Source organism: Aedes albopictus, chromosome 2, assembly GCF_035046485.1.
Source record: "Aedes albopictus strain Foshan chromosome 2, AalbF5, whole genome shotgun sequence".
In the NCBI taxonomy this organism is placed as follows: domain Eukaryota; kingdom Metazoa; phylum Arthropoda; class Insecta; order Diptera; family Culicidae; genus Aedes; species Aedes albopictus.
Window position 1 is genome coordinate 345,308,196 of NC_085137.1, and position 25,407 is coordinate 345,333,602.

The following is a 25,407-nucleotide window of genomic DNA, read 5'->3' on the forward strand; positions in this document are numbered from 1 at the left end:
GAATTTGTGCAGGAATCCTTTGGGGATGAATGTGTTCACCCATAAGGATTATCTGAAGAAAAACTTTGAGAAATCCCTTAAGGAATCTTTGTAACGTAGCTTGAAAAAATCCTTGGAGAAAAAGAATAAGTCTTCACTGGAATTTCTTGAACGAATTGTGATGGAGTAATTGAAAAAAAAAATGCCCAAGGAATCTTTGGACGATTTCATACAGAAATTATTGGAAGAATTTCTGAAGAAATTTTTGAAATGCTTGAACAATGCTTCGTAAGAAATCCTTGAAAGGACTTGCAAAAAGAATTCTTGCTGAAATTTCTAAAAACAAACCTTGAAAGAATTCCTAAAGGATTCCTCTGGGAAATTTGCTCAAGGGATCATGTGGGGTAGCTCTAAAGGAATCGTTTGTTGAAATATTTAAGAAATTCTTTATGGAATTCTTGGGAATATATATTACTGGAGAAATTCCTTCAGAAACTTTTCGTGGAATTCCCGAAGCATTCGCTGTAGCGACTTTCGAAGCAAATCTTGGAGGAATTTGTAAAGAAGTCCTTGAAGTAATTCCTAGATGAATCGTAAAAGATATCTAAGAAAGAGTTCTTGAAGTTCCTCATTTGGAACAAATGCTTGACGAACTCCTTTGAAAAGTTTCTTAGAAGCTTCGTGAAGAAAATCCGGGCGAAATTGGTGTTATCGCTAAGTTAATATTTAATGGTATCAATGGATGGAAACCTTGGAAGAATGCCTAAATTATTCATTTAAAAAATTCCAATAAAATTCCTTTGAGGATTTTCAGTGAGAATTCTTGAAAGAATTCTTACATTTTTTATGAGAGTTTTCTTTTGGATCTTTTTCAGTTATTACTTTGGAAATCCGGGCAGGAGTTTATAAAGGGAATATCTTTGAAAATTTATTTGGAAACACCTTCGGCAGTTACTCTGAAAATTTCCTTCCGAAATTGGTTTGGGAATTAATTAAGTATTTTTTTTTTTTCTGAATTCATCCTTCATTATTTATAAAGATTTTTTTTGGTAATTCTTTTAAAAATTGTCTCGGCTATTGCCTTCGCAATTGCTTTGGAAAAAAAATATCAATAATTTTTCAAGAACTCTGTTACAAGTTTCATCGAAAATTCCTTCGGCAGTTCTTTTGAGAAATTGTTAGGAAATTCCTTTGGAAACTTCTTTGATCAACTCTCGGCAATACTTCAGCAATGGCTTTGCGAACTTCTTCACAATGTTTTTTCTACGGAAATTTCTTTGGATATTCCATTTAAAACTTCTCGTTGGTTTTTTTTTTTGACAATTCGTTTGGAAAAGCCTCTGGTGATTACTTTGAGAATAACTTACTTTGGAAATGCATTCGGCGAATTTCCTGTGAGCTACTCCATGGAAATCTTTCATATTACCTTTGGCGGAGTTTTTTTTGATAAAGCCTTTGGAAATCCTTTTCGTCATTTTTATTGGGTTTGATCCTAAAGTTTCTATAAGATTTTTTTGGTTTTTCTTGGACAAAAACTATTTCAGAAATTCCTTTGAAATTTGATTCGGAAGCTCGTTCGTAAATTTCTAGGCAAAAATATCCGAAATTGATTTAGGTTTTTATGTTTGAAAATATCTACGGCATTACTTTCCTTAATTCTTTGTGCAATAGCTTTAGAATTTTTTCAGGCAGACCCTGCTAGATTCCCTTCAGCAATTTCTTTGGAAGTTTCACCGGCAGTCCTTTTACTAATATACCTGACAATTACTTTTGTAATTCTTACAAGAGTTCCTTTCGAAATTCATTTGGCAGGTACTTTGAAAATTCCTTAGGTAATTCTTAAATTGAGGCGGCAATTTTTGAAAATTTCTCCGTTAACTTAGTGTTTTTTCGGCTTTCAGTCACAGAAAAAGCGTTGATTTCTCAGAAAATTCCTATGGTAATTCCTCTGGAAGATTCATTTGATAGTTCTTTGCGGAGTTCCGTCCATTGATACTTTTGAGATTCTATGAGATACACTCTTGCGAATTAAAAAAAAAAAAAACAAGCATTTAAAATGGAACGGCCGAAGAAAATCTCAAAGACACAAACAATTTCCTAAAAAAAGCACAAAATATGTTTGAAGGAATACCAGTAGAATTTTTGGCACTATTCTTGGGAAAATTTCTGTAAGAATTCTTGAAAGAATTCTTACATTTTTTTTATTTGAATCAGTGGAATCTTTAGAGAAATCGCAAAATAATTTATTGGATAAATGAATAAAGGAATCTTTGGAAGAACTTCTGAAGGAAGTTTGGGAGGAATTTCTAAAGGCCTCTTTGAAGGAAATTCTTTAGATTTTTGAATGAATCCTAAGTAGAATTCCTAAAGGAATCCCTGGAAAATAGTCCAAAAGTAAACCTCTGTAGAGCTCTTGGAGAAATTATTGAATAAATCAAACAAATTAATGCTTTATTCGATTGATGAAACCTTCACAGAGGTTCCTAACAAGATCTTCAAAGAAATTCCAAAAGATTTTTTTGAAGAAATTTTTGAAAAATCAATGGAAAAAATTCCGTAGGAATTTTTGAAGCGATTCCTGAAGAATTCTCGATGGGCAGCCTCATGAAATCTTAAACGTGAATAATCACTTAAAAGATGCTTCTAGAAATTCTTTAAAAATCCTCGAAAAAGTTGCAAAACAGTCTTATTAGGAATCCTTGGAGAAACTCCTGAATAAATTATTTGAATTTATCTTATCATATCAGGTATCTGTTCCCTTACTATTTAAGCATGTACGCTCATATTTTCATCCCACTGAAAACAAAGAAATACAGCGCTTTTTTTAATTTTTGTTAAAAGTGGGCACGAATGATGACAAAAATTACGTAATCAATCGGTGCGGTAATCTATTTGTTTTCAAATAGGATGAATTTGGGATTGTAAGATTACTAAGGCTAGTTGACCCTACCAGGAATCCTGGAGAAAGGCTTAAGGCTCAAGCATTTGTCATCATTTTTCGGAAAATAAAAAGCAGTTTTCTCGCTGTAAATCAAAGCATTGATCATGAAAATATATTCACTGCATTCTATTCCTCATGTGGAGTACAGTGAATATATTTTCATTGTGTAGACTTTTGTTCTGAACGAAAAAAATGCTTTCAAATGTTTGATGATGACGATGATTTCAATGACGAATTGTTCAACGTTAACTGAGATGCTGGATGGCAACTTAGAATGGTTTTTGAAAAGGTTTTTTGAAAGAATTTCATAGGAGTCTGATCAAAAGTCTTAGAGTTCTTAGAGGAATGCTAGCAAAAATTCCTGAAGGAATCCTTGAAGAAACTCCTAGAGTTGATGGATATTAAAGAATTCGTCGAAATCCAGAAAGATTTCCTACACAAGTTCCTCTAAGATTTTTTTTTAGAGGAACTTGTGTAGGGATCCTTGAAGGATTTTTTTTTTTAAATTATTATCCATGGATTCTTTTGAAATTTTTTGGATGATTTCTAGGACGAATCTCTTAATAAAACTATAGAGAAACTCCTTGAAGAAACCCTGCAAACATTTTTCGAAAAAAAAAGCGTTGCTGTAGTTCTTAAAAGAATCCTTGGAGGAATTTCTAAAGGAGTCCTTGTAAGAAATTCTCAAGAAATCTTCAAAGGAACGCCAAGATGAGTAATAAAAGTTTAAGAAAATGTCAAGATAAATTCTTGGATAAATCAATGGAGAAATGCTTCACTTTCGTGGAAAAATCATTTAAGGGATAGTTGGAGGACCTCCTGAAAGAAACTATGGAGGAATGTTTGAAGAAAGGACTTTTCTTCTAGAAGGACTTTTCTTCCTCTGATGGAGTTCCAATGTTATTTTTTGTAAAAATATCTGATTAAAAAAACATTGGAGATTTTTTTGTAGTGATTATTTTTAGAATTTCATAAATATTTGATATTATAGATGAATCCTCAGAGATATTATTAATAGAATCCCTGATGGACTTTCTGAACAAATATCGAGAAACACGCGATGAAGGTTTTGCAACAATCTTTTGAAGTATGTACTCTGAAGTACTTTTGAAAACATCCTCGGAGACAACACTGTAAGAATACCTAAAAGAGTGTTTAAAGAAATATTGATTGACACTCTTGTATAAAGCACTTGGAAGATTCTTGGAGACAAAATATTATTCAAGAAAGATTTTTTCAAAGAATACGGTAAGGCAATCTTTGAAGGAATTCCTAAAGGATTACTTGATGCAATTCCTAAATAAATTGTTAAAAAAATTTTGACATATTTTTTTGAAAACAAATCTTACGCTCATTGATGGAACTCCGGGATGTATCTTTGCAGAAATCCCCGAAGAAATTCATGAAGGAGTACAGAAAATAATTTTTGACCTTCCGTCAGTCAGTTGGCCACCACTGCCAGCATCACTCTAATGCTGATTACAAAAGTTAGAAGAATAGATTTATCATTATAAAATTGTATATGTGTAATTTTCATGGGGCCCACAAAATTTGGTTCCGCACCGGGCCTCCAAATCCCTAGCTACGCCGCTGAGGTCTAGCAATCACCTACTCGCACTCCTCGCCAAACAAATCGTTTCTGATCATCTTTCAGCAATACCTATCATCACTTTCCCTGTTGTTGTGCTCACTGCTCCGTGGATAAATTCCCACACTGCTATTCGCTCACCCTGCTTCAGGCGGAACTCATCTGCCACATTCACTGACTTCTTGAGTTCGCCACGGTTGATTACCATGCTCGAATTTTACTGACAATGAGATAGTTATCGATAGAGTTGATGTTTGGTCCTCTGAAGGGCCTCACATGAATGCAATGAAATCCGAGAAGTGCCGGCCGTCTACCAGAAGAATTAGTCCTCTGAAATAAGTTTTATTCGTGAAGATGTGGGAGTTCCTAAAGATTACTCCACTGGTAGTTCAATAAGGAATACCATTGTGAAATCCTCCAAGTATTTCGCCGAGAATTCTTCCAAATGTTTCACTGGGAATTCATCCAGAAGCTTCGTAGCAAATACCTCCAAGATTTTCAACGGCAATTTCTCTAGGAATTTTACTGAAAATTTCTCTGGAAGTTATACATAGAGTTCCTCCGGAAGGTCTTCCGGTTTTTTTCTAAACATCCTCCAGGAGTTCTTCTTGGTATTTATCTAAAAGTTTTTCGGGGGTTCTTCTTCTAGGAGTTCCATCGATAATTCCTTCGGGAGTTCCCCCAGAAGCTCTTTTCGGAAATTGCCCCAGAAGTTCATTCAGGAATTCCCTACTAGGAATTCATCTGGGAATTCCTCCAGGAGTTCACGTGTGGATTATTCCTGGAGTTCCTTCGGGAATTTCTCCAGGAGTTCCTCCGGGAATTGCTTCGGAAACTGCACCTGGAGTTTCTACGGAAATTGTTCTACGAGTTTCTCTAGGAATCACTCCAGGACGGGAATTCTTCCATCAATCCTTCTTGGATTTCCTCCGAGAATGCCTCCAGGAGTTACTTTGAGAGTTTCTTCAAGAAGTCCTGCAGTTCCTCCGTGAGTTGCTCCAGCAGTTCCTCCGAAAATTGGTCCACGAGTTCCTCCGGAAATTGTTTCAGGAGTTGCTCCGGGAATTACTCCGGTGTTCCTTCTTCGGGAAGCCGTCTAGCAATTCTTCTTAGATTTCCTTAGAGAATTCCTCCAGTAGTCACTCCGAGTGTTGCTTCGGAAATTTGTCCAGGAGTTACTCCGAGGGTGTCTTCTAGAACTGCTCTAGGAATTCCTCCGAGAATTTCTCCCATGGCTCCTCCAAAATTTAATCAAGTAGGGTAAAAGCACTAGACTTCGCCCCCCTAAAACTCCGCTCTAATCTTCGCCACTTCATATGTACATAAAAAATGAGATTTGTATGGAGAAGGCGAAGACTAGAGCAGTGGCGAAGTCTGGTGCTTTTACCTAGTTTCTCCGGGAATTCCTTCAGAATAAACAAATAAACAGTAGTTCCTCCGGGAATTACTCCAAGAGTTCCTCCGAGAATTGCTTCACGAGCTCCTCTGGGAATTGATCCAAGAGTTCCTCCAAGAATTTCTCAATGAGTTCCTCCGTGAATTGTTCCGGGAGTTCCTCCGGAAATAGTTGTAGGAGTTGCTTCGAGATTTCCGCAAATAGTTCCTCTGGGAATTTCTCCAGGAGTTCCTCCGAGAATTGCTTCACGAATTCCCCGGGGAATTGATCCAAGAGTTCCTCCATGAATTTCTCAAGGAGTTCCTTCGAGAATTGCTCCGGGAGTTCCTCCGTGAATTGCTCTGGGAGTTCCTCCGGAAATTGCTCTAGGGGTTAATTGCCCTGAGATTTTCACAAGTAGTTCCTCGGGGAATTTTTTCAGGTGTTCCTCCGGGAACTGCTCCCAGAGTTCTTCCGGAAATTGTTGCAGTAGTTCCTCCGTGAATTCCTGCAGGATTTGCTCCGGCAATGCCACCAGGAGTTCCTCCGGTAATTCTTCCCGAAGTTCCTCCGCAAATTCTACCAACTCCTCCAGTAGTTGCTCCGAAAATTCTTCTTTCATTTCTGTCCTTTCCTACATGCAAATTCGCCCAGCACTTCCTTCGGGAATTTCTCCAGAAGTTTCCCTCCGAAAATTCTTTCAGGAGTTGCTCGGGAGATTGCTCCAGGAGTTCCTCTAAGAGTTTCCTGAAAATTTTGACACGTGTTGCTTTGGAAGTTCCTTCGGGAAATCCTACAGGAATTTTCCCAGAAATTCCACCAAGAGTTTTTCAGGGATTTGCTTCGTCTTGTCCGGGGTAGTATTAAATACAAAATGGGACGTAATTCACCACTGGACGAAACAAGAGTTTCTCTAAGAATTCCTCGAGTAATTGCTCCGGGAGTTCTTCCAGTGATTTCGGCGGGTTTTTTTTTTCAGGGATACCTTCAAGAATTTCCGTAATATGTTTTCTAAGATTTTCTGTTGGAATTTTTACGCGAATTCCTTCGTTAGTTTCTCCAGGAATTCTCCCGAGAATTCCTCTGATAATTCCTCCAGAAGTTCCTCCTGCAATTCATTCAAGAGGTTTCCGCAAATGACTCCAGGTATTCCTCCACGAATTTCTACAGGAGTTTCTCCGAAAATTGCTTCAGGAGTCTTCACGAGAGGAGTTTCTCCGGGAATTATTCTACTTTTTTTCTGGGAACTCCTATCCTATTCTCTCATGGGGGCATGGGCCAAAAACGGACAGGAAATTGTTAAAGTGTATTTCATATTGGCCGAAGAATTCCGGTAACCCGTAAGTTATAGCCGAAACAAATGTTAAAATGATTTCCAAAATTATTGACGAAGAAATGCCGAAAGAGCTCCTAGAAGAATTCCCTGAGAATAACAGGCAGAATTTCACAATAACAAATCAGAAAATACCCGGAAAACCCCTAGAAAAGTTCCATTAAAATTCCCTGCAAATAATCTCGGAAGAATCGATGTTGACAAAACCTTGGAGGGATTTCTGGAGGAGTCTCTGACGAAGTCGTCGAACTACTCCCAAAAAAAATCCCCGTAAAGATTCCTAAAAGAACTCCTCTGAGAATTCAAATGAAAAAAAAAAACTAAGTTCTCCTGGAAAAATTTCCGAAAAAAAATCCTACAAAGAATTTCATGAGCAATCCTATAGGAAATTCAGGCATGGGCGTAGCCATATCTTTTCTTTTAATTCGAGTGAACTCTAGATTATCTGGAACTCTGATAAAAAAAATCTCTCAAGAAATTAACTTTTTGTTCCAAAAACCTTTGAAAAGTCCATGCAAAGATTTCTTCAATAATTTGTCCAGAGATAACTACCGTAAGGGATTCCTACAGAAACTCTTCCAAGAGTTCGTTAAGAAAGCTCTCCTGAGATTTCCTAAGGAATTCCTCATGAAATTGCTTCATGGATTTCTCATGAGGTTTCTTCAGGAATTCCTCCAGGTATTTCTGCAAGATTTTTTTCTGTGATTCTTTCAGGAACAATTCCAGGGTTTATTTTGAAAATTTCTCCAAGGATTCCTCCAGGAATTCTTCCTGGAGTTCTTGCAGGAGCTCATCCGGTAGTTAATCCAGGACTTCATCTAGGAATTGTTTGGGGATTCCCTGAGGAATTCCTTTTGGGATTGTTTCCGAGATTCCTCCTGGGGTTTCTCCAGGAATTCCTCCTGAGGTTTCTCCAGGAATTTCTCCAGGAATTCCTTTAGGAACTACTACTGGGAGTTCCTGGACGAAGTCTTCTTAGGATTCCTTCAGGATTTCTCCAAGAATTCTTTCGGGGATTACTGCAGTACTTCCGTGTGGGATTTCTTCAAAAACTCCTCCTAGGATTCCCTCAGGAATTCCTCAGGGGATTTTTGCAGAAATTCTTCATGGGATTCCTTCAGGCATTCCTTCAAGAATTCTCCAAGAGATTCGTCCAGAAATTCCTCCAGCGATTCATCCAGAAGTTCTTCAAGGGACTCCTCCAGGAATTCCTATAGAGATTCCTTCATGAGTTCCATTAGAAATTCCTATAGGAATTCGTACAGGCATTCCTCAAGGGTCCAGTGATTCTTTAAAAAAATCCTCAAAGAATTCCTCCAGGTTTACCTCTACGGAGTCCTCTAGGGATTTCTCCAGGAATTCCTTTAAAAAAATCCTCGAATTTATACAGTCATGTCTCCAGGAATTCATCTAGGCATTCCTTAAGAGGTTTCTCCAGGCATTCCTGTAGGGAATCCTATAAAGATTGCTACAGGGATTGCTCCACATATTCCTCTTGATATTCCTCTAGGAATTCCTTCAAGCGTTCCAGGATTTCTTCTTGACACTCCTCAAAAAATTCCTTCGAGAATTCCTTCAGGAATTTTCCCAGAAATTCCTCTATCAATTTGCCCAGAAATTCCTCCGCGAATTTCTCCAGGAATTCTTTCTGCAATTCCTTCAGAAATTAATCCAGAAATTCCTAAAGGAATTCTTCCAGAAATTTCAACAGCAATTTCTCTAGGAAATTTTACACGAAATCATCCAGGAATTTCCTTCAAAAAATCCCCAAGAATTTCTCCCAGAATTCATCCAGGTATTCCTCCAGGAATTCCTCCAGGGATTCCTCCAAGGATTTCTTCAGAGATTCCTCCAGGGATCGGGAGTTTCCGCAGGAGTTGCTCGAGCAGTTCCTCCAGAGATTCCTCCAGGAATTTCTTTGGCATTCCTCTGAAGTTTAATCCAGGAATTCTTTCAGGGACCACTCCAGGAATTCCTCCAAGAATTCCTTCAGAAATCCCTACAGAAATTCCTTCAGGAATTGATCCAGGAGTTTTTCCAGGAAGTCCTTCAGTGATTTCTTTAGAAATTCCCACAGTAATTCCTCCCGGAATTTATACAACTATTTCTCCAGGAATTTTTCCTGGGTTGCTCCAAGAATTCCTCAAGGAGTTCCCTTCCCAGGGTCCCTTTCAGAAATTCTTACATGAATTCCTCCAGAGCTTCCTTCAGGTATTCCTTCAGGATTTCTTTCAGGGATTGCTTCGGAAATTCTTCAAGAAATGGCTTCAGGAATTCCACTAGAGATTCCTTCAGTAATTCCTCTCGTTTTTTTTTTCAAAAATTTCATCTTTTCTAGGAATTTATCCAAGAATTTCTCCAGAAGATTTTTTTAATAACTTCAAAGATTTCTAGAGGAATGCCTCCAACGATTTGTATTGGAATTCTTCAAGATAATTTTAGAGAGATGCATACAGCAGCTCGAAAATTCTCCAATAACTAATCAAGGGATTCTTGCACAAATCTTCTAGGAGTTCATCCACGGATTTGTTCAAGAATTCATCTATGAATTCCTTCACGAATACCGAAGGAACTCCTTCAGAAGTTCATCCTGCGGTTCTTTCAGGTTCATTTCCTGAGATGTTTTTCTCTCCAAGAAATCCTTGAAGAAGTAATCCACTGATTTCCTCTAGATTCCTCTAGGTCTAGGAGCTTTTCCAAGGATGTTTCGTGGGTGTTCCTCGGGAACTCATCCAACAAAAAATCCCCCGGAAATACCTCAAGGATTTACTCCAAAGAATGTTTCAGGACTTGCCATAGGATTCCGTCAGGAATATCACCAGTGATTTCCTTCCGAGTTTTATCTCCTTCCTTCTGAGAAATTTATCTTAGAATTTCTCCGAGAAGTTGCCTTAAAAAAATTCCAGGATTCCTGCAGTGTCTTCAGGGATTCCATCAAGAATCCTTACAATAAGACCTCCAGGGATTCTTCCAAGTAACCAGAAGTTCGGATAAGAGGGTTCTTTATAAGCTAAGCAGCTTGTTGGAGGATTCTTGTTAGCCTTCTAAGCAGCTTCGTTTTTAAGTAATTTCGGAACCTGAAAGTTCACACAAGGAAGCTTGTTAGCCTTCTAAGCAGCTTCTGATGAAACTTTCTCAAAATGAGTGTAAAAACAGAAATGGTCTTTCCGGATTCACCACAGCGTGTGTAAATTACTTATATTGCGTGAAACATGACCAACCTTACTGTATATGATACACTCCTGGAAAAGATTCGAACCGGATCCTCCAGCGTGATAACCTGCTGCCGTACCGCTATGCTATTGTAGATACTTGTTATGATCAAGTTAACTGTGCTACTGCACAAGTTTACAAATCTAGGTGTCGACAAAGCATTGGTCAAGTCATGCAACGGCGTCCGGTTCGAATCCGATGGGCGTCACATTTTTTTTTCATTTCCTGTTTGTTTCAATAATTAATTTAGTAAATTCAATTGTAATGTCCATGAAAATATTCACATAAAGTGTTTTTTTTTTTTCTAAAATGAAAAAAAACTCTAGCCCAACAAGTTACTGAAATGAACTTCAATGAACTTAAAAGTTCCGACAAAATTCCGATTAGTATCTTAAGTATTAGTAGTATCTTAAGCTGCTTAAGAGGCTAACAATAAGCCTTGCCTGAACTTGTGTGCGAAGTTCCAGCAAGGCTTATTGTTAGCCTCTTAAGCAGCCAGAAAGTTCCATTCGGAACTTTATCTGAACTTCGCGGAACTTGAAAGTGCATTTCATCATGGGGAGTGGAACTTTTGGTTACTTGGGGCTATTATCCGAACTTCTGGTTACTTGGATTACCAGAGAAACAAGGAATCCCTGCAACGAAGCCATTAAAACTTTTGAAAGATTTCCCGATGGAACTTTTCGGATAATTCTTGGAGGAACTCATGAAGAGAGTTTGAGCTAAATTCAGCATACTTGCAGTTCCATTTCAAAATTTGAACTCAATTCATCACAGTAAACTATAGTTACAGTCTCAGGTTACAGAATCACAAAGTTGGCCATTTTATATAAAAATCAGTATACTACGTTACGCTCCTTTTCGTTTTCCAATTACGACCTCATCTTATTTTTAATGTAAAATTTCTGAAAACCATGAAGTTTTTCATTTATTTCAGAGATTTTAATTCCAGCGTAAACAAATTTCGCCCTACTACACCTTCCTCTATGTACAATGTTGCGTAATTTGTGTTTGATGCCTAATCCTGCATACGCACAGGACGAACTATACGTATAAGTCAACTAAACAACAGGTATTGCTTGAAGTTCACCTCTCACAAAAGATTTATCATGAAACCTTATCCACACGCCTGTTTCTGACAGGTTATGTGCGGTATGTGCTTCCATAATCTGAAGAGGGTCAACTTTTCCCAATCGTATCACGTAAAAGCTAAACCATTACGAAGTGACAGCCTACTGACTGTGCGAGTATACGGCATTGCATTAGAATTTCTGTACGGACGTTTCCATAAGTATCAATTTTCTTAGCTTTGAAGTCGTTCAAAAGTAAAAGCCATATGAAAACCAATTACCAGTATTGGCCCTCAGCCGGTAACACACAACCGAGCCCGGAAGAAACACCTCTTAAAGGATACTTACTGTTTGGATCGTTCACAGCAAGTGAATAATTTACACTGCAAAATGGCTCTGAATCACACCATTATGGAAAGGTTCGTTTCAAAGGGTAGGCCGATGTCTGGAAGTGGCGACCGTACCTAATAGAATAATGTGTAACAGAACGAACACAAAGAACGCGTCCTCTTCGAACGACTCTCCAGCATCTGATCCGATGAAGGATAGCCTGTATCAAAACGCATTAAATGAGTTCATAAATAGATAATGACGGCAGCACACATATTAAACGCATCATCGACTTTACTTGCTTTATGGCCCCTTACTCGCTAGCATCATCATCATCGTCGTAAGTATGTAGCAACGTCTTAAGAATGCCTTCATTGGACGAACCCTCCGATGAAGTCAGTCACGCTCAAACGATATTAAACTGCAGTCTACGTACGCACGGTATCAAGATCTTGGGTGCGAAAAACGACCTTGTGCACCGGAAGTCAATGTCATCTCTCATCTCATCATCGTTGATTGCCGTCGCCGTTCGCGTCGAGGAACGTGTGTCGTGTATAAACCTACCTTACTCCATCACGCTCTTGAAACTGGAAATTAGCAAGCAGAGATCGATGATGCTGTAGTGTGGAATAAGTATTCGTAAACACATGTCGTACTTCATTCCATCCATGTACATACGTACTACTTTTGCTTTCAAGGTAAGCACTCGGTGCAATCAAACGTCGAGCGCATCGATATCGCAAATGTGATTGATGTTTTGAATTTCTCCATTGCAAACGATTTTCTAAAATCATGAATCAAATAATATTTACATTACAGGAAGATCAAAAATAAATAGTTTTCATAAAGCGAAAATTATGGACACTAAATTATAAATAATTTGCTAATGCACAATCTTCCCAATCTTTTCTAAATCGGCGCTACTTTAGGTTATGCTCCACATTTCATCATCCGCGGCACACATATCACTATACCTTTCCACCAAAAGTGCTCAACTTGATTAGCAAGATTTCACCGAAATTCGCTCCACCAGTTTATTGATTTGTACAGCTACCTCAACAACTCTCCCTTACACCTTCCATCAACTCCGGCGCAATCATGCTATCGGATTCAGCTTTTTTCCGCTTTTTTTAAGTGTTTAGGCTCTTCATCCGAAACATACCACCACGTCTTGATTTTGGGATTGGTTCAACCACAAACTGTGTTCGCAAAAAAAAAAGCGTTGTGCACCATAGGACCGTTGCCACGTGAATTCGTGCCATTTATGTTTGATTATTGCATTAGCTCGCCTTTCAATCACAGCCGCACGCACCTCACTGAAACAGCCCGACCACAATTGTATACAACCTCTCAGATGTGTGGAGGAATGTTTTCCCCTCGATGGCTAGGAATGGTGGAAATACATCAACCCTCTACCCCATTTGAATAATACCCAATTGTCTAGCGTACCGATCGGCATGATATTCTGTTCTCAACAAAGAAGGGAAATAGTGTGGAAAACAAGGTGGAAAATGTTTAAAAATTATGTTTACAAAAATTTGAATCAATCGCTTGAAAACAAACATCATAGTTTCATGTAAAGAATGTACCTACTCCACAAATCTCATAAATTTCAAAGACATTATATTGAGCGATTTTAACCCTTTTCTTTTCCAATACTTTCAACGACTATAATAATTTATATGCCAAAAAAAACGTTTCCGAAAAATCTGCTTAAACAAAAATGTTTGGGACAAAATGTCCTGATCTGTAATGGAACCAAAAAGAGTATTTAATCGGTAGACAACGACAAGAAGAGGACAAACAGAAGGGGACGATGACAGACAGGGCGAACAACAAAACCAAATGGCGGACAACGAAAACAAGTAACGTACTACATCAAACTTCTGAGATCAACACGTTTCAAAAACTGATAAATTAGATTCATGTATTCCGAATCAAGGCCTGCCGAAACTTCTCTAACGGGTTTCTGTTGTTTTTCTCGGACCCGGAGAATTTCATGCAGCTCAGATTTGGCCTCACGATATTCATCGCAACCCCATACGGTTTATTCGATATCCTGGTACGCCACGCCACAGACACAGAGATTTCTTTCCGAGAGCCCAATACGGAAGGTTGTGCGTTAAACAAATAGCGGTTGGACATCAGCCGACAAATTACACAAATGCAATGGCGGCCTAAATCCAAGCCTTTAAACCATGGCTTCTTTGACACCTGTGCAACCGTCTACCCATTTCTCCATTTGTGTTGCCAGATCGAAAGCGATTTGACCATCATATGTACCGCCTTCGCTTGTGCCTACCTACATCAGAGAGGCCGCTTTCTCGTTGCCCGGAATCGAGCAATGTGAAGGGACCCAAGCTATGATGATGCATGGTGTATGAGCGTTTGGACAAAGCACTCAAGACTTGGCGTATTCCATTCAGGAAGTACGGTGAATGCTTCATCAATTTCATTGACCGAACAGCCTCCAGAGAGCCGTAGACTGTCGGTAAGCATGAAGTAGTGCTCAGGTGGATGGTATTGTACTCTAAGCTGTAATATATAGCCGCTAGCTCCGCAACGTATAGAGAACAGAACTTTTGACGCATGAAGGTGGCGCTATGAAATTCGTTGTAGACACCGAATCCAGTTGAATCATCGGTTTTTCAACCATCTGTGAAAAATTGTCTGTCCCCGCTAACATGCCCGAACTTATTGCGGAACGAAAAGATTCTGGTAAGGACTGTATCGGAAATTAACTATAAACATTCAAAATTCTCTATCTCGAAGCACGGTTGGTCTTTTTATTCCGGTTCTTCTATGAAATCTTCACAATATAGTTCAGTTTAGAACAGCTTGAAGAAATTTGGAAAATGTTTAATATTATTGAAAATATGGTTCTATTAATATATCCCACAAAATATAACTATCTGTACAAACTGTATTTTTTATTTTTTTTTTAAGTTTCAATCATTTGTAGCGAAAAAAAATTGTACGGGGAAAAATCTGGAAAATAATGATTATTACTAGCAGTTATGTACACATAACATATCGCTCAATACCGACTTTTAAAATTCTTATTTTGGATAGAAAAACCCCCAACATTTAGAAAATGGCCTATCCCAAAAAACACCTTCTTCACTTTGACGCTCTGTTTTAAATATCTTCAGAGGTTATAAAATTCCATTCTCTGGTAAAACTACCTCTTCAATAGATTTAAATACATACCCAATCGAAAAAAATGCAAATTTTAAACTTAATGTATTTTTTGTTTGCGTAATCGTTCTTTGAAGACGCATAAAAAAGAGTTCCTCGAAAAATAGCTTTTTTTCATTTTTAAGAATTGCCCTAAACTGCGGAGGGAATTTTTCTTGATAAAAATAATTTTCCTATATCATGAGCATTCTGGAAAAGAATGTATTTGCGCAAAAATAAGAGAAAAAATTGAATATTTTCCCACAGTTTTCGCAATTTTAAATTTTTAGGAGGTGTCCAAAATTTCAAAAACATATGTGCAATGTTTGAGATAAAAATCCAAGTGAAATGATTATTTTTTTGAAAATCAGAACTGCCATTCTTCATTTAAGAGATTTATATAGTATCTCCAAAAATAAAGTTATGTTTTTTTTCAAACAGATTATTTTTCAGGCAATTGTGAACGTTTATAGTTAATTTCCGATACAGTTCTTATACCGGTGATCTCATCCTTCATAGAGAGATCAAAATCCACAGAGGAACTGTCGAAGTCTGAGAAGTTGTCATGATTGATGTTAGCCGGAGATGGACTGTCAGAGGCTGTACTGCAGCAAGTCCCTCTAAACTCATTGTGTGAGTCGTGTTCATGCAACCTAACGCGATCCGAAGGCAACAATACTGAACCCGTTCAATCTTCAGCAAGTGTGTTTTCGCCGCGGATTGAAAACACAAGCTACCGTATTCTAAAACCGATAGAATGGTTGTTTGGTACAGCCTGATCAGATCTTCCTGGTGCGCTCACCACCATGTTCCGGTAACAGTTCGCATAAATTGGATTCGCTTTTGGCATTTTTGTATCAGATACACAATGTGCTTCCCCCAGGTGCATTTGGAGTCGAACCAGACGCCGAGATATTGAGAAGACATGCTATGAGTGATTGTCTTGCCCATCAAATAGAGCGGAAACTTAGCCGGTTTGTGTTTTTTATTGTTGTTGTTATTGTTTATTTTAACTTTAAATTTTGAAAGAGGGAAAAACCCCTTTGAGTGATTTCAACGTCTCAGATTTCAACATACCAAAAACGAAATCTTTCTCAAAGAGGCGCAAAACCTCTTTATCTTTTCAAATAACATTACAATAATAACTTAAAATTAAAGGCTCACACGGCAGTAGCCATAGCAGAGCCACAATCTTGAAGGAGGACAGCATGCCACATCGTGAAACGAATCTTCGGAAATCCAGAAATCCTTGTGGTGGAGAGGGTAGGGGTCAGGGATTCACCAAAAACGAATCTTCAAGGCTGAAAATAAAGTATACCAAAAAAAAAGGGAAACAGTATCAAACGAAATATGCAATCTCATTTATAAATTTGAATAAAAGTTTAAATATGGTTTCATTTTTTGAGCCCAAAATATCCCGTATAGATACAGGAATCGGAAAACCTGCTGCAATAATGTTCTCAAACAATATTTTCCTCGGTACAATAAACCGAGAACAATTAATTATAATGTGATCAATGTCTTCATAGGATATGCCACATTCACATAAATTTGTATCATTTATATTGATGCGATACAAATGACTATTACAAATATGTATAGTGATTGGAAATCAATCTTGAAAATGTGCAAATGAAATTTCTACTCCCAGATACATTTTTAAACCAAGGAAAATTATTCACCTTGGGACATATTGAATGACACCACCGCAATTTGTGTTTTTTTTTAGAAAAGACAACCATCTCAGTTTTCTCCGGAGAGAATTCGATACCCAGCTTGAGAGCCCAAGTAGACAAATTGTCCAAAGTATCCTGTAGTGGTCCTTGCAGATCGACTGCTATTGATCCCGTTATAGGAACAACACGTCATCCGCAAGCTGTCTTAACGTGCAATTTTCCATGAGACAATCATCTATGTCTCTAACATAAAAATTGTAAAGAAGGGGGCTTGGACATGAACCCTGGGGGGGAGACCCATGTAGCTAATTCGTGAAACTGTAAAGTCGCCATGAGCAAAACTCATCTGCTTCTCAAACAGCAAATTGTACAAAAGTTGTTCAAAAATAATGAAAGGCCACTTTCGTGTAGTTTGTCGGAAAGAACATCGACACAAACTGAATCAAAAGCCCCCTTAATATCCAAAAACACTGAGCCCATTTGCTGTTTTTGAGCAAAGGCAAGCTGAATTTCTGAAGTGAGCAACGCAAGACAGTCGTTCGTCCCTTTGCCTCTGCGGAAACCAAATTGTGTATCTGACAACATGCCATTCGAATCAACCCATTTGTCCAGTCGAAAGAGAATCATCTTCTCTAACAACTTCCGTAGACAAAACAACATCGCGATAGGACGGTACGAATTATGATCCGACGCGGGTTTTCCGGGTTTTTGAATAGGTATCACTATCACTTGCCTCCAATCATCCGGAATGATGTTGTTATCCAGGAACTGATTGAAGCGCCTCTTAGCGACGTCGGGGAGGTTTTTAAGCAAGCTGAACTTAATTCGATCCATTCTTGGAGCAGAGTTGTTACATGAAATAAGTGCAAGTGAGAATTCAACCATCGAAAACGGCCTATCCATATCATCCCTATCCTCGGAAACGTCACAAACTATTCGCTCTACGGGTACGGAATCTGGACAAACTTTGTTTGCGAACTTAAGAATCCACCGAGGAGAGCTTTCTCGATCTTCATTAACCGACGACGCGTTACGCATTCTTCTCCCGACGTTCCAAAGTGTTCTCATCGATGTCTCGCCCGACAAACCCTCGACGAACCGACGCCAGTAATCGCTTTTCTTCGCCTTGACCAAGTTCTTGAACTTACTTTCAAGGGAAGCGTACCGTTTAAAGTTATCGACCGAACCGCGTTTCCGAAACGCTTTGAACGCGGCGGATTTCTCGCGATAGACCTCTGTACACTTACTATCCCACCACGGATTGGGAGGTTTTCTGCGAGCCGACCGACCTGGCACTGGTCGACGTTGTGCCTGAAGCGCGCTACTGATGATGATCAGTTCTGATAGAAACCGATACTCTTCCTGCGGTGGAAGAACATCTACCGATTGCTCACCGTCTATAATTGCTTCTGCGTACTTCTCCCAGTCAATGTGCTTGGTGAGATCGTAGGCGATGTCGATAGATGGAGATTGATGTGATCCATTGGGAATAGAAAAAACGATTGGCAGGTGATCACTACCATGGGGATCCTGGATAACCCTCCATGTGCACTCCAGCGATAGTGAGCTCGAACAGATTGAGAGGTCTAATCGGCTGTCTCTAGGGCTGCCATCTTTAGCTGGAGGTGCCACTCGCGCAACTTCTCCGGTATTTAAAATTGTCATCTTAAAATCGTCGCAGAGTATCAACGTTGAACGACTGTCATCGTACAGTTCCCCCCAGCCTGTACCATGGGAGTTGAAATCTCCCATGAGCAGCCGTGGCTCAGGCATATGTGAGCAGATGTGAACGAGATCCCTGCGAGATATCGCAGTTCTCGGAGGAAGATATATAGAGGCAACACTGAGGCTTTTACCTCGGATAGTCACTTCATATGCGACGGCTTCAATGCCTGACATCGGAGGAAAATCGACTCTGTAAAATGAGTGCTGTTTTTTTATCCCTAAAAGCACCCCTCCGTAAGAGTCAGACCGATCAAGGCGAATGATGTTAAAATCGGAAAAAGCTAAGGTTACATCGGGTGTCAGCCATGTTTCGGATAACGCAAGAACATCGCATTGTAAATTATTAACTAAAAATTTGAAAGCGTTTAATTTCGGCCAAGGTTGCAACCATTCATTTGCAAAGATTTACATTCATTTGCTATTATCTCAGTTCAGAAGCATGCTATCGGAAAAGAATGTATGGATGAATTCAACCTTGTAGTTTAATCTGAAAGTTTGCCGAATAACATTGAGGTCGCAAACGTATACCAAAGTCATGAGCGAGCTGTGAAGGCAACTTTCCACAGCGTGAATGAAATTTACATTCACCGCGTGGAGAGTTGCCATCACAGCTCGCTCACGACTTTGGTATACGTTTGCGACCTCAATGTTATTCGGCAAACTTTCAGATTAAACTACAAGGTTAAATTCATCCATACATTGTTTTTCGATAGCATGCTTCTGAACTGAGATAATAGCAAATGAATGTAAATCTTTGCAAATGAATGGTCGCAATCTTGATTTCGGCATAATACTACGACAGTTCCAGTGTAGAACAGAAATCACATCTTCGACCTCGGTGACTAAATTATCCATCAAAAGATATGATGTCGCAAGGAGGGGCATTTTAGAAGCCATCTGCTTCAAAAGCGGGGTCACACAAGGAAGAAGCCCTTTGACAATGTTCTTCACTGAGTCGGAAGCATTGAAGAAATTCAGAATGATGTCTACGATGACGTAAAGGAAATTTCCTTGACTTCCTTGGGCATAGAGTATCTTCGTGCCTGCCACACGATATACACATGCAAAATGGTCATTGGCAGAGGAAGCTCTCAGTTAATAACTGTGGAAGTGCTCATAGAACACTAAACTGAGAAGCAGGCTTTGTCCCAGTGAGGACGTTACGCCAAGAAGAGGAGAGGAGTCTACGATGCCAGAAAGTGTAAACATCGGAGCACCAAGAGGTTGCTCATGATTCTCCGAATGCTGTCTTTCTTGCGGAGAATTCGAAAAAATGGGACATCTGGGATTCTGGATGTTCCTGGGAGTGAAGGAAAGTCTCGTTCGTCCTGGATTTTGAACCCAGGAGGTGAACGTTTAGTGCCTTACTTAACACTCCTAGAATTGGTCATGGTGGGTTGCTGGTCAATGCTAGGCAGATTCCGAGGTGTTTTAGTGGGTCTCTGGAGCCTCATCCGCTTCCTCGTTTCACCCTTAAAAACAAAGGGAACCCCGCCCCAGCTTCTGAGTCAGAGCCCTGAGCATCGAGAGGCAAAGACGAGTAGATGTTGCGCGATTCAACGACCGGAGCAGCTTTCTTCAGCATCTCGGCGTAGCTTCGCCTTGAATGCTGCTGCAACGAGCGTTTTTGATGTTGTTTACGCTGCATGTACTTTGGGCAAACATTGAGATCATGGGGACGGTCACTGCCACAGTAAACACACTTGGGCTGCGTTTTACACCCACCGTCCACATGTCTCTCCCCGCATGTTGCACAGCGAGATTTATTGCTGCAGTGCTGGGCGGTGTGGCCCAGCTGCTTGCAGTTGATGCAATTCATTACCTTCGGTACATACAGCCTCACAGGTAGCCGAAGTTTTCCAATCGCCAGCAGATCTGGTAATGCTGAGCCGGAGAAGGTCGGTCACACAAAATTCATCCGATGGTGTGTAAACCTTCTTCTCGCCCTCCTGGGAGACCGAATGCAGTTGCCGGCAATCCAGTATCTAGAAAGGAGGTAGAGAAGGGTTATGGAAATGACCACAGCCTTGCATGATCGTTTCGTAGGTCAAAGATCCTTCGGCGACCTTCCCCGAGATCTCAATCTGGTGGCTTGGAAGGTACACGTAGTACTCAAGCGTAAATAACTCACAGGCCACAATCTCATTAGCCTGTTCTCGGTCGCCTACTGTCACTCGGATCTTAGCTGTACCGACCATGTCAATGGAGACAACGGAAGAAAACCGCTTAGTCAGATCCTTGCTGATTTGCACAGTGTTCAAACGTTTGCCTTTGGGTCGGAATAAAACAACATATGGCCCGCCAAAGTCGGGAGGGTAGGCCTTGAGGCGGGGGATGTCGAAACAGATTTACTGTTGGTGTCCATTGGAGAAGCACCAGGGTGAAGGGAGACAAAGGGGTTAGCATTTATATCGCCTTGTTGGCTCGAGCAATCCGATGCCTATAGCAAAGCTTCGTTGATGCGGTACGACGTACCCCCGCCATCATCATCATCGCCCATTGTGGCAGCTAACTACCACCACGGGGCATTCAAAAATCTTAAACTAACACTTATCACGGGGGCGAAATAATAAAAAAAAACAAGGGACAAAATTAACGCTACAGGAAAAGTAAGGGAAAAAACTGCTTATATACCAAATTAAATCTAATCAAAGAGTCAGTGGAGAGGATGGAGCAACGAGGGGTGACTTTAAGTGCTTACCATTGTGCTCTGTTTTGCCACAGGCACGACGACGATAGGTCCAAGCGATGGGATCGCCCGCACTGGGAGGAGGGGAGCAATTGCTATAGTTAATCGGCCTTACATTTCCACCAGAGTTTTTGTTTAAAAAGTTTAAGTAAATTGAATGTTTATAAAATTTTTTGTTCATACTACAATGATCCTAAAAAATCCACTTTGTTTTTTTTTCATCTCACTTATCCGTAGAGAAGGAAACAAAGCTGGAACATAAAACACGTTTTTCTCAGTTTGCTGTTTTGGAACATGGGACAACAGTGCTGACAACGGCAGTATTGTCTAGCTAATCTACTTTCAGATTATGCAATAAAAAAAAAGTTCGATTTTTGACCCCGCAAGGTATTTAACCCCTTAAGGACAGACTTGTTAGAATCCCAAAATGGATGCCACAATGGCCGACTTTGGCACCTACTCACGATTTTGAGGACACAAATCTCTTCGTAAACAAAACCAGTGCACTTGATCTACTTATTTTAAACTTACTACAAGTGAGCAAAAACAGAATAATAAAATGCACTATTGTTTGGAGCTTGCTTCTTGAGATTTGTGCGTTTAAAAATCTGATGCACTGTTGATGCGAGATTTCAAGACGTTTATCCTTAAGGTGATTATAGAACGAAGCCACAACCTGAATTTTCGAAATCACAAATCTGTGGAACCAAACATCGCACCGAGCTGAAAAGTTGATCGATTGATGATCCGCTGGTGGTGATCAATCGATCAACTTTTCAGCTTATTGCGATACTTGGTACCTCAGATTTGTGCTTTCGAAAATTCAAGGTGTGGCTTCGTTCTATATTTACCCTAAATAAATTGGGAAGAGGTACAGAATGTAATAACAAATTGAAGCGGTGTGGAGCAAAAATGATTTTTGGACCCATCCTAGATCCACACTTACGAAAATCTTTGTCGAAAACCTATCTTCTTATCCTTGATTTAGGAACATACTCAGAATGTGAAATATGTGATATCGCATACCCTGAGTATGTTATATAAATATCTTTCTCATATATATTTATGACAAAAGTTTTGATTTATGATAGAATTAAAAGCACAGAACACCCTATTCCATTCTTATTGTTGTATTATACGCTTCCATTTGTCAAATGATTTTCATATTATAATGAAAGTTTGAATTAGACTTGTGTTCCAGTATTTCAACCTTCATTTGAGCTTTTTATTTGTTCTATATTCGTTTGAATCTTATCAGCATGCCACACTTTTCATCCACACATAAAAGCTTTCCCGACTTTGGTTGAGACAGGATAAAATCACGTCGATCGGTTTTTTGAAGAATCAACTCTCAGCCCTCCACAGGGACTCATGTGTGGCATAATTTCTCTTTCTTCCCGCAGTCGACTTTATGGGTGGCGATGCAAAAAGTCCCCAGCACACGGCGGTGCATCCGATGTACGTGAGCTATACTAGTTTACCAACCACGAATAGCGCCAACTCGACACAGCAGAAACAGGCTAACGCTGCGAAAGCCGTGGCGCCCTTGGTTGCCATCGCCCACAATAATCATAACAACAGCAATAGCTCCCAATGCCTCAGTAACACTAGCGCTAAGCTCGGTGTTGTGCTCAAGTCGTTTAACGGTCACGGTAACAACTCATCCTCAAACACTAACACCCTACTGTCGTCTTCATCTTCACCGTCATCGACGTTCACCAATTGCAATGGGAATGGGAATGGAAGACCTCCATCAGCACTCGGCGGCGGTGGGCAGACCCATGAACAACACGTGCCACTTCATCAACAGCCACTTGCACACCCGATCAGTCGAAACTCTAGTTTTAGCAAAGCCCGCAATGGTCAGCTGCGGAAAAACAGTAGTAGTGTTAGCATTCGGTTCACTGATGTTACTCAACAACAGCCAGATGACCATGTGATTCCAAACGAGGACGACACTTTCTTCATTCCGAAGAGCTCCTCGTGTCGGAACAACTTTGGAATCAGCAATCCCTTCAACAACGTCTCCAGTCGATACTATCGCGACGGCGATTGTGATTCGCGAACTGAAGACGATGACGACAGCAGCCATCTGATTACCGGTTCCACACAGCAACTGGCTCTTTCAACGCCACTAAAACGGCATCCCTCGGTTTCATCGACCAACAATAGCATCGGTGGGGCCACCAATAGCAGCAGCACAACAACGCCAATGAACGAGAACAACGGCGGCATGGCGATAGCTTTTGACCGAAATTTTCCCCACGGGACTCGACCTGATTTGAGCAGTAGTGCTTACCAACATCGGATAGCAATTAAACCCCAGCAGCAAGTACAATACCCAACACCACCACCAGTGCCACCACTGCCCCAGATGAACTTCCATCAACAGCAGCATTTCGAGGGCAGTAGCAGTGAAAGCTATCGAATGCCGTCGTCATACCAGTATGTAACGCGGTCTCCCAACCTGAACCGGATAGCGCGGCGGAACAACGCTAACCTAATCAATAACAATGGCCCGCGCGTCATGAGCCCCAAGCACTGCGATCAAATCCGCGATTTCGCGGGCGCGGGCGGTCCACCGGGCTACCCAGGGCACGAAAATAACAATTATCCTCTGCCTCCGCCCCCGCCTCCATCGGTTTCGGCTGTTGGTGGCGGTTATCCTGTGATGGCGATGCATCGGGCCAAATCCCAGGACCGGTTATCGCACCGCTCCCGACGGCACCACCACCATCACCACGGAGGAGGCGCCCGGGGACAGTACCAGCAGCAGCGGCCGCGCTCGTTCTGTAGCAATAACGGAGCCTATCCGGACTATGTGATTATGGAACATCCCGGCAATTAGGGATAGTTCCACCCCAAAGCCTGACGACGTTTTTTTTTTTCGTTTTCTTTTTTACGTTTAAGACTAAACGCATTGCCTCTCCCTCTCAATAGTCGGTCTGTGTTCTGACTGGAATCTAGATGATACGATGAAATAGTGACAGGCGCCGGTGCGTCTACGACGACGAGTGAACGGCTCTCCCACAGAGTTGAAATGGGTGGGGTGATTGGACATAAAAGATTAATCGTAAAATTTGTTACGCGGTTTTGGAGGCTCAGCTAGGTCTAGACTATACAATAGGCGAGCGTAAAACCAATTTGATTTTTTTTTTTATTTCATACGAAAAGTTTGAAATTCAAGACGGGTTTTACAATATGAAAACTTAAGAAAAACATCTATAAGAAAATAAATTTAAATAAATTATAACAATAGAACTAATGTTCAGATTTTTTTTTTCAAATACTTACAAGATTGGAACTTTGATTTGTTTATACACAGTTCATCCCATGGAAATTAAAAAGACCTGGATTTTTTTTTGTGTTTATTATAGAGGCTTTAAATTTCAAATTCATTCGTCTCTTAAAGACCTGGATGACGTGCGGCTATTTGGGCAACAATTCTTATGTGAGCACTTTTTCGTTGTAAATCACGCTCCTTTAGTGGTAGTAGATACCTAGTAGCAATAGTGGTATAGTGGCAAACATGGTGGCAAATTTAGACTATTTGAACCAAAATGTTATCGAAAGAAAAAAAAACGAGTTGCATATTTTGGATTTGTCCAAACCAAAGGTGTCGGAACATCTCAGGTACACTTCTGTCTTCTATATGCATTAGGATCTCTAGTGATTCTCATTCACCTTGCAATGGTTCTATTTTAACATTAAGTGGGCAATAAATAATGTACGCAATTCAGAAATTCGTTATTATCATTGCTCATTCTTTCATTGCGGTTTGTTTCCATTAATACTTTAAGCATCAGGTATCAGTAGGTCGGCTCCTAGGTTTCCCTTTATTTGTAAAATTTGTGCCAACACGAGCCTATTCATCATTTACCTGACGGAGAAGAAAAGAAAAAGAAGATAGGAGAAAGGACAGGTAAGGGAATAGGATCGTCATACACGCAAAAGCGTACCACAATGGGTTCACATAGCGTCCTTAAAAGGACACTGTAATAACGCATAAGCGTACCACAATGGGTTCAAACAGTGCCCTGAGAAGGGCACTATGATAACGCATAAAGCGTAAAGAGAGCCTATAACTCTTTACCACAGCGGGTTAAGAACAACAGAACGTCCTGAAGATTCAGGTTTCTGAAGTCAGTTTCACTTAATAAGTGTTTTCCGAGTACTCGGAAACGCAGTTGCACAAAAACTGGACAGGTATGTACATATTAAATGATACGAAGTTCCATAATCGGATTCACAGCTATCATATGCAATTAAATCAGCTTGCTGAATATTCGCCATGTGATAGCTGAGTCGGCA

At 40.2% G+C, this 25,407-nt stretch overlaps 1 protein-coding gene across 4 annotated transcripts in view; it reads left to right on the forward strand.

The window, feature by feature from the left end:
• LOC109430912 (sodium/potassium-transporting ATPase subunit beta-1-interacting protein) overlaps window positions 1–25,407 on the forward strand; it is a 371,063-nt gene that overhangs the window by 328,241 nt on the left and 17,415 nt on the right. Inside the window, exon 6 of one of the 4 annotated variants that reach the window (XM_062852656.1) lies at window positions 22,500–24,664. The exons of 2 other annotated variants lie outside the window; for them this stretch is intronic. In XM_062852656.1, the coding sequence (XP_062708640.1) occupies window positions 22,500–23,944 (1,445 nt within the window). In that variant the 3' untranslated portion in view covers window positions 23,945–24,664. Of the gene's footprint in view, window positions 1–22,499; window positions 24,665–25,407 lie in introns of those variants that run through there. One more of the 4 variants, XM_062852659.1, reaches the window with a different exon arrangement.